Source organism: Ipomoea triloba, chromosome 1, assembly GCF_003576645.1.
Source record: "Ipomoea triloba cultivar NCNSP0323 chromosome 1, ASM357664v1".
NCBI classification, from domain to species: Eukaryota; Viridiplantae; Streptophyta; class Magnoliopsida; order Solanales; family Convolvulaceae; genus Ipomoea; species Ipomoea triloba.
In genome coordinates this window covers 21,904,986-21,915,057 of record NC_044916.1, presented here as the reverse complement: position 1 = coordinate 21,915,057, position 10,072 = coordinate 21,904,986, and the positions used below count along the sequence as shown (strand labels likewise).

Sequence of the window (10,072 nt, the reverse complement as noted above, 5' to 3'; positions counted from 1 at the left end):
ACCTGGACCATCTACAAGAAATTTGAACACAAGGTGGCTGCAAACTGGAATGATGAGGGCGACTTTAACAAGAACTTAAGCAGGACAACACATCGACACTGGTCAACTGGAGCAAAGTTGAACTTGAAACTACTAACAAAAGGAAAAAAAGAATTAAAGCTCGCCTTGAAGGTATTAAAAGAGCTCTTGCTAATAGGAGAAGCAAAGACCTCATCAAATTAGAAGCAAAATTGAAGAAAGAATTTGATGATGTGCTCTATGAGTAAGAACAATACTGGTTCCAAAGATCCAAGGAACAATGGATATTATCGGGCGACCGGAATACAAAGTTCTAACCACTGTTGCAAAAATCCCCCACCTAGGCTCTAGGCGCTCCTAGACGGAGGCGAATTGCTCCCTAGGCGTCCGCCTAGCGCCTGGTGACTGACTGGGCCGAATTTGGTCAAGTTAACTCGCCCAACTCGGCAGAGTTAGCCGAGTTAACTCGAGCAAGTCGGCCTTGTTAATTTTATTATTATATTTATATATATTTAAATTTATTTATTTATATAAGTAAGAGAAGTAAGATATATATATATATATATATATATATATATATATATATATATATATATAATATAATATAATATAATATAATATATGACATACACCCACACACATGAATTAATTTTTTCTTTTTATAGGTCTCCGCCTAGACCGCTTAGGCGCCGCCTAGACCCTTAGGCACTAGGCGCTAGTCTACCGCCCGACTAACGCCTAGCGCCTACTGCAACCATGGTTCTAACACACATCGACCAAAATTAAAAGGGCTCGAAACAAATTCATTAATCTCTTATGAACAACAGGGAAGTCATTACTAATGAAAGACAGCAGAAAAAATTGATTAGAGACTACTATGTTACTTTATTCAAGCAAGACCTTAAGGAGCTTCAAATTGATTGCCCGAGCAACCAGTTCCATATACCAACAGAAGAAGAGTAGAGTTACATTTACAAGGATTGCACTGAAGAGGAAGTTAAAAAAGCCATATTTGATATGGAGCCTTACAAAGCACCGACGCCGGACGATTTTCATGATGGCTTCTTCGAGAAAGCTTGGAAGGTGGTGAGAAATCACCTCACGAAACAAACAAAAGATTTCTTAAAAGATGGCATCATGCCAGAAGGACTTAGCGATACCCTGATTGCACTCATCTCTAAGATAAAAAAAAATTTTTAAAAAAACCCCGATAATACGTTCCCCAATTTTGTCCCATTAGCATCTGCAATGTTTCTTACAAAGTGATTACCAAGGTCATCCTCAACAGAGTCAAAAGGAGGTTCTTAGGGAGGTTATTGCACCAAAACAAAGCAACTTTGTGCCGTGAAGACAAATCACCAACAACATTGCGGCATATCAAGAAATCATTCATTCAATGAGGAAGAAAACTAGAAAAAAAAAAGGTATATGGAAATCAAGATCGATCTCGGAAAAGCTTATGATAGAATCTCATGGCACTTCATTAAAGATACGCTCTGAGAAGTGGGGTTCACGGAGGAATGGGTTCATCTAATCATGCAATGCATCCAGACCACGAGACTCACAGTCCTTTAGAATGGGGAACAAGTGGGTTGGATCAAACCGGAGTGGGGGATTGGACAAGGCAACTCTATATCCCCCTATATCTTTGTTCCATGTATGAAACGGCTAAGCCATATAATCAAGGAAGATGTGGCGAAAGGCAACTGGAAAGGAATTCAAACTTCAAGGTATGGGCTTATTGTTACACACTTATTTTTTGCTGATGACTTGGTTTTATTTGCAAAAGCCAACTAGGAGTAGGTGAAGATTATTCAAAAAATATTACACCAGTTCTGTAAAGCCTCGGGGCAGAAAGTGAACCTCCAAAAGTCCCAAATTCTTTTCTCCAAGAATGTTGATAAGGACGAAGCCAGTAAAATCTCGAAGAAGATCGGCATAAACCAGACAAAAGATCTTGGAAGATACCTGGGAGTATCCACCTTACATGGAAGGGTCTCTAAAAATCACTTCAACTATGTCTTGGATCGGATAAATGATCGGCTGGAAGGATGGAAGGCGAAAATGCTCTCGCCACGGGGAGAATAACTTTGGCTCAAAGTGCCCTTAGCATAATCCCTTACTACACCATGCAATCCACTTGGTTGCCCACAGGAGTTTGCGAGGACATCGAGCGCAAACTGAGAAACTTTATATGGAATGGGGGGCAAGGTGGTAATCACATTCACTTAATCAATTGGAACACGATCACCAAACTCACTGACAAAGGTGGTTTAGGAATAAGACGCATGAGAAAAATGAACATAGCATTTACGGCGAAGCTCGGCTAGAGATTGCAGAAGGAAAAGAATTCTCTCTGGGCCAAAATAGTCAACTGTAAATATAACAATCACGAAGACCCGGTAGCATAATGGAATGAAGGACATGACTGTTCCAATGTATGGAAAGGGATTGTTAGAAGCTGAAAGCTTATTTTAAAGGGAAGCAGTAGCAACATATCCCCGAGCAACACCACATCAAATGGAACTCAAATGAGTCAGGGAAGCAGCTGGGGAGTTCTTTGTTAATTCAGCGTATAAGGCAAAGATGGAGGAGCATAACAATGCTGATAGAGATTGGAAATTAATCTCGAAGTTAAAAATACCAAGTAGAATCGGTGCGTTCCTTTAGCTTGTCATAAGGGAGAGGATATGGACCACATATTCAGAAAGTGTCATGTAGTTGAGGAAATTTGGAAGAGGAATAAATTTAATGCTCAGAGCTTGGATATATGGCTCTCCACCAATATTCGCAGTAAAGTAAAGTCCATAACTAACAGGAACTGGGCCATAACTTTCGTCCATGTTTTATGGTGGTTGTGGAAATGACGTAATGAAGTTACCTTCGGGGAAAAGGAATGGGGTTTGTACAAAAGAATTGAATGGATCAGACAACAAGAAATGGAAGCGAGAAATGCTTTTGCGAACTCTCTTAGACCAGAAGGCTCCAGCAAAAAATATATTGGAAAGCAACTGAAATGGAGAGGGATGTCGGGCACTGAATTGATCCTCAATGTTAATGGATGCTTTAGATGCGTTAATACAAAACCAGGGGGAGGTGCAATCTTTAGGGACAAGCATGGTATGTTGATCGCGAGATGCACCCTTTCATTTGTTGCTTCTAATGTGATAGAAGTTGAGACTAAAGCTCTGGAAATTGGACTCAAATGGATCCACAACAAAGGTATTGAGAATCTGGAAATCCAGACCGATTGTGAAGATTTGGCCAAAGCATTAACTGACAGAAGATGCAGAGGAAGGCAAGAATGCAAAAGGCTGCAAGAGACTTTTGGAGAATTTTCCCTGCAAAAGACTTGCACATATTTACCGCGAACAAAACATGTTTGCGGACACTTTTGCTTCTTTGGCAGCTAAGGGGAATGAGACTTGGGTGGAGTATAACACCCCTCCTCCTGGCTACGTGCATTTAGTGCACAATGATTCGATGGGCGCAACTACAGCCCCCCGGCTGCGTGCATTTATAACATACTAGTTTCATTACAACATTTAAAGTACCATTTTAATTATACGTTCTTAAATAAGCTCTGTTTTTTAATTTCATTTTCCAAACACTAATTTATTTATAGCAACACTAATATATAATTTTAATTCTACTACATTTACATTTGACAACAATTGTCCACTGTATAACAATTAAAACACTAATTTATTTATAGCAACACTAATATATAATTTTAATTCTACTACATTTACATTTGACAACAATTGTCCACTGTATAACAATTACTTTTCATTATTCATCTGTTTGGGCACATAATAAAGATATTTTCATTTGGTATATATTCATAAAAATTAGCTGGTCAAATAACTCAAAATGTTTCTACGCCCAACTGATATAAAATATACGGAATGTTTCAAGTTAAATCGATATTCTGGTGAAACAAAGTGTGGTGCTTGATATTCTAAGATTTACACCAGTCCATTGAGCATGCAAATGAAGTAAATCAAGAACTCATACATACTTCTATTCATAATTCATCAAGTAGTAGGTACAAGATGTTACCACATGTTTTGCCATTGGCTTTCAAGAATGGAGAAAATCTTGAGAACCTAGGGCTACAAAGACAAAAAAAAAAAATGTCAGCATGCACAATTAACATATCAACCAATCAACTTTGCAAGTTGAAATTTACTATGTACTGGATATCCACTAGGACTGTATTGACAAGGCATAATGTGTCGATAATTTAGCCAAGAATCGAGGAGACGAAGGAAATCGTGATAGTTGTCCATCCTAGCACAACATACCCCAACATGGGTCTACTGTGACAACAATAGTTCAGTTTTGCTCTCAACAGAAACTCTCTTCTTGGTATCGGCCTCGATCTTATCCAAATCGGAAATGTTAGCCAAATACCCATAGAAGATCCTCTTTTTCTCCCCTGTTTGAGGGTCAACCTTTACTAGGTCGGGATTGTTCTCTTCGTCCTTGTATAAAGTTACGCGCTGCACAAGGGCCCAATTTCCCCTCCCGTGGTTGCCTCTTTGGAAATACTCTGCCAATCTCATAGCCTCCTTCAAACCAGATTGGTCACCGGAAAACTTTACCAAGGTAATGCCTAGATAGCCGCCTTTGTTGAATGATGCTTTTGATTTCCCACCTTTACACCCGATATCTGAAACCAAACATTTGAAAATAAGGTAAATACAGACTTCATGAGCTTAAAGATGTAAAATTGAAGGAAACCAGACATGCAATAGGTAGCTCTCATATTGCACATTTCATGAATAATGCTGCTAATCGCAGAAGGTTCTCTATCCTCCACCCCAGTCATCCCTTTTGCTTCTTCCTTTTTTTTTTAAAAAAATAAAAGATAATTAAATCACATAGTACATGAAAGAACGACAAATATAAGCATAAAGAGCTTCCAAAAATTGGAGGATCGTCAAAGTAGAAGTGTTGCTCTGATTTTTCACGTCAAAGGTTTTAGTGCATGCTATGTAAGAACATATTGACTTCAACAGAAGTAATCATTTTAATCAACTTTGTGAAGCCACATAACCAAATTGACTTCTGGTACAACGCCCACCATCCCCAGATCGAATTTTCATGATACTAGAAAGGATCATCCCTCACATAAATAGAACGACACTTTTGCTTCTCTATCCACAGCTATTGCCACAATTGATGCATTAATAACAAAAACTAAAAGCATAAATTTATGCAGTTGAACCCTGAAAGTCAAGACAAGTTCTATAAAAAAAATAAATCAAGTAATATAACAAACATGCACTAAATCATAATACGTTCAACATAAATCTAAAGTAACAAAACAAAGAGTGGGAAATCTAGTGCCACCTGCATCCCCAATTAACCCAACTTAAAAGCAGAGTTCTTCAATGCTGTGATATATCAATAGGATCTCAAGAAAATTGAAGCTGTGCTTTTACTGGCATTGCAACACAATGCTCCAGCAAGACTAGAGTCAGATAATGATAGATTTCTAGAATATATTTAAGTCAGGATGAGGTTGACTTTTGAAGCTTTTTATGTTTTAAGACAATAATTTCATTTTTTTGTTCTGCTTCTGTTTATTCTCACAAAAAAAAAAAAAAAAAAAAAAAGTTTCCCTAGAATAGTTAGTTGTGATTATGCTTTCAGGTGCTTTCAGGAGCTTTCAGGAGAAGTGATTCCCACCAAGGGATTCAGTTCCAAGGATCCAATTCAAATAAGAAAGGCAAGGAACTATACCGAACTGTGGTATACTGATCCAAGCAATCCCAATTCCCAGCACCCAACATTCAATTTTACTTTGGTTAAACTGATCTTTCATGATAAGAACTCATTGGCCAGGAGCTCCCTCTCAAAGAGCAATATATCAGCAACTCTTTACCATCCTATAGAAACCTACAAGTGTAACTTATTTTAACTCATGCAGTAAAAAGTTATAGGGCATATGTAAAACAAAGAATCATGACTCATGAGTCATGACTCTTTAGATATTTCTCAGAACCTATAAATACATAGACTTTTGTAATCATTCTATCAAGTAATCCATCCACATTATCATATTTCATCCTCCATTCCTTCCTCTCTTGTTATTCTTCTTTTGTTCTGTACTTATTGCCACAGTTTCCACAATATTACTTCTAAACTCCCCACCCTCTGCTATCCGCAACAATGGAAAGGGGACAGGCAGACAGCATGGCAGCTGGACATTATGGCAACACTTGCAAGTTTGAATAATTGGTGTCCTCTAAAACAAATTATCAGGAGCATCCAAGCTATAATCCTAATTAGGCGCCTGCAGCAGACACTCTTGCATTCTAAAGAGTCTAAAACTCTGAATTCCCTTTTCTCATTCAATTACTTATACATGTTCTGGCAGGGATATGGTGGGAAGGGTACTCAAACCAAGGAAAAATGCCTGGAAATCTATCACTAGGCTAAACCCCAACACCCCATATATAAGCATGTTCATATAAATATGAGCATACACTTTGCATAAGAATAATTGTGGTAAGTCCAAGATTAAGTAGTTAACTAATGGCATCCAATCTATTCTGTTGATATAAAATTTCCCACAATCGGACCTCTTAATCTCATAATAAGACCAATGCGGCAATGCCTTTACCAATCTTCCCCTATGTCACGATCCCACGTCCCTCACAATACATCAACCTGGCCATCCATACTACCAAATCATCCTATGTGACTAACATACAGCCAAAATTATGAACTGGAGCACCACTACATTCTTATTTTAAAGGAAATGAGATTCCATGCTCAGGAATAAATTCAAACACATAGAAAAAAAAAAAATAAAAAAATAAAAAAATAAAAAAAACTGAAGTAATAACATAGTTAAGAGATGTTGAGATTATAACTCATAAAACACATCATTACCATGAAACTAGCCCTCTCAATGGATATGTGAACCTAAACAATGAAGGCATTTTATTGATGCTCATGATACTTATGGTAAGAATGAAGAAATTCAATATTCAATTCTGAAAACTCCAGTATGCCATAAAATAATAATCTTAAAACTGCTGCCAGTAGAAAAGGTACGAAGATATTATGAAAAACGGGTAAACATCTTGGAAGCTGGGATATCCCTTATAACAGTAGCAAAGAGATGAGAAAATGAAGGAATTTGTTATACCTCTAAGGTAATCATCCATAAACTTGTTCCCATAACCCTCCACACGGCCATCTACATGTTTTCCTGTTATAGTGTTATGAATTATCACCAGTGGTGGCCATATAATCAAGTCATCTAGGTTTGCAGCTGCTTCACCAGCAGATAACAACTGGTATGACTTTGAACTATCAGGAGCAGTCAAATAGTTCCAGCCCATCAGAACACACAAAGCTTTGTGAAATCCCAAGTGATCAACTGTAGAGTCAGCATTGTCTGAATGGTATGCATGCATAATAAGGCTGTGCATATCACGAAATCTTTTTGATTCCCTGTATTATCAAATGAAAGTTAACAAGAAATTGAGAAAGGTCTTGAAGATGTTGATACTTAAAAATATACAGTATATCAATTAATATAGAAATCACAATTATTATAGTTAGAAGGAATGCCAATCCTGATCTAACCAAAAAAAAAACTACTCCTGATCTAACCCATTGTTTGTTTTCTAACCCTATTCTTGTAGTCAATCCTGAATTATCTCTTTAGCTCTGTCTCCTGAATTCATATTGCTTTCAGAGGTCACCTAGTCAGACCAGCCTTCTCATTATGCTATCCTCATTGCCCTACTTGTAACCCCAGACATAAAGACGATGCTTGGAAACTCCTTGAATTTTTCAATTGCTTCCCACTACTTCAGTCTATTCTTATTCCTCAAAATTCAAAGTTCAAAAATTACCTTTTGTAATGAAACACACTACTTACTATCAGGTATCAGCGGCTCAACATAACACACTTTTCAAAAATTAAAACAGTAAAATGTGATAATCCAATAGTCCTAGGAATCCTGACTACATAACCAACTTAGTTTTGCATACAAAATTCAAGCTTTTCTATTCCCCCTGTTTTTTGTGGACAAAATAAGCTTTCTAAAGATGCCCTCCTGCTCAAACAGGAAAGAAAAATGTAACCGTTTGGCAAAAGTCTAGTATGATGTGTTCTCTGACTTCTCTCATTATGGATCAGAACCCAGACTACTGCTACATGATGAAATATGATATTTAAACATTATATAATATCCATTTGCTCAACCTCATCAATATCACAACATGCTGGAAATCAATGTTTTTTACATAAAAGCAGATTTACAGCTATTCAGAGAGCAAGATGGTAGCCTGAACCAAAAGCACACAAAAAAGCAGTCATAATTTGAAAAGACCAAGTTATAACTGCCACTCAACCTTCTGCATCATGCCACCAAAATGAGCCATCACTAAGCACCCTCAGAACACAATTTGCACTTGTGCTAAATTTATATGTACAAAATCAACACTAACCCAATAATGCCTCAAGAAACAAATGAAGTAATTGTATCAAACAAATAATTGTTATCAAAATAATAGAGTGGCCATAATTTATTTCCTGACCTGCCACAAACTTCACATTGAAGATGGCCCTGCTTTCCATTGGCCAGATAGCGATTTTTCTGTTTTGCAACTTCATACACTGACTTGGCAAAACGCAAAAATGCCTTCTTTAAGGCTTTTTGATCAACCTCATGGTGCTTAAGGTGTTGTGTATTCACCTCAGCAACTTTCATTTCCTCTGACCCTCTACCTGTATGCAACTCATTCATTCCTTGTGAATTGTCACCTAAATTTCCCAGCTGCAGAAGCTGCTGCCTTTTCCTATCAATATAATCATTTGCTTCTGTTTCGTCATCCCAAAACTTCCTTTTCATTGAATTTTCATGCCCAGGCCCCGTAACGGGTCCACCCCCCTGCTCTTCTAGGCCTAATGAGCCCTGATAATCATGATTCCTGGTATGTAAAAACGGATCATCCCGGAACTCCGGCCGTAAATCTGGACTCACCGGGAAATTTCTATCAAACCCTAACCCCGGACCACGAAATTCCCTCGGTGGCAACGGTGAAAAATCATGATAATCCGGGGGCAATGCGAAGTAAGTCCTCGCAGAACCATCCGCGAGCACAAGCGTCCTGCGTTCGAGTAAGTGGACGCCATTCGCATTCGCAGGAGGCGGAGGCTGAGGCTGGTCAAGGAAACGGAGCGAGGGCATCGCAGAATGCGTGGCCTCGTCGGGTCTAGGGGACGAGTTAACGGGTCTAAGCATATGGGTTGGAGGGGTGGTTGGGGTTGCAGTGTGTTTTGTAGAGGGCCTGGGTTTATTTTCTCCAGAACGTGACCCGAATTGTGAGGGTCTGGAATTGGAAAACCGGCGATTCTTTGCGGAGGATTTGCGACGGGACTTGCGGCGGGAAGTGGCGGTGGAGGAAGAAGGAGGGTTTTGAGGGTTACCTCCGGCCATGACTTGGAGGGTCAAATGCTGATCGAGTGAATGTGATGCTAAACTGAATTTACATTAGTTTGAATGTTTGATAGTATGATACTTTGATTGAGTACTTGTGCTAGACTGCTAGGTTGAAGAGAAAAATAAGAAGCATAGTGCCGTATCCTATCAAAAGAAAACTTCAAATTTTAGCATAGTCTATTCTAGAGGTGTCCAAATCCCGAGCCTGATTCGATGCAATCGTTATATCGTGGACCAGGGTCCACAGTGCACTGTGTACCTTGGTCCGAAACGACGTCGTTTCAATGTTAGTGGATACGGACGCGAATGACTTCAGGGAATTCATTCTCTAGAATACACAGAATCCTTGTCTAGAATACACAGAATGACTTGAGTGAATACACAGAATATTGACACAACTACACAAAAATCATCCAACTAACATTTTAATACATAAAACACGTCACAACTTCGGTTTAAGTACCCCTAACATGAATACACAGAATCGTAGTTTACAATACACATAATACCTTCAAAGAATACACAGAATATGAAAACACCAAATACATAAACACATCACCCATGTATTTAAGTACCACTAA

General features: G+C 38.4%; 1 protein-coding gene across 1 annotated transcript; it reads right to left on the bottom strand.

Annotated features, from left to right (window-relative positions):
* Positions 1-4,017: 4,017 nt before the first annotated feature.
* LOC116015499 lies at positions 4,018-9,602 on the bottom strand. Its single transcript, XM_031255628.1, has 3 exons — positions 8,587-9,602; positions 7,184-7,491; positions 4,018-4,693 (listed from the first exon to the last, which is right to left on the bottom strand). The coding sequence occupies exons 1-3, from the start codon at positions 9,486-9,488 to the stop codon at positions 4,338-4,340; spliced, it is 1,566 nt and encodes a 521-aa protein (XP_031111488.1). The 5' UTR covers positions 9,489-9,602; the 3' UTR covers positions 4,018-4,337.
* Between the last annotated feature and the right edge of the window lie 470 nt (positions 9,603-10,072).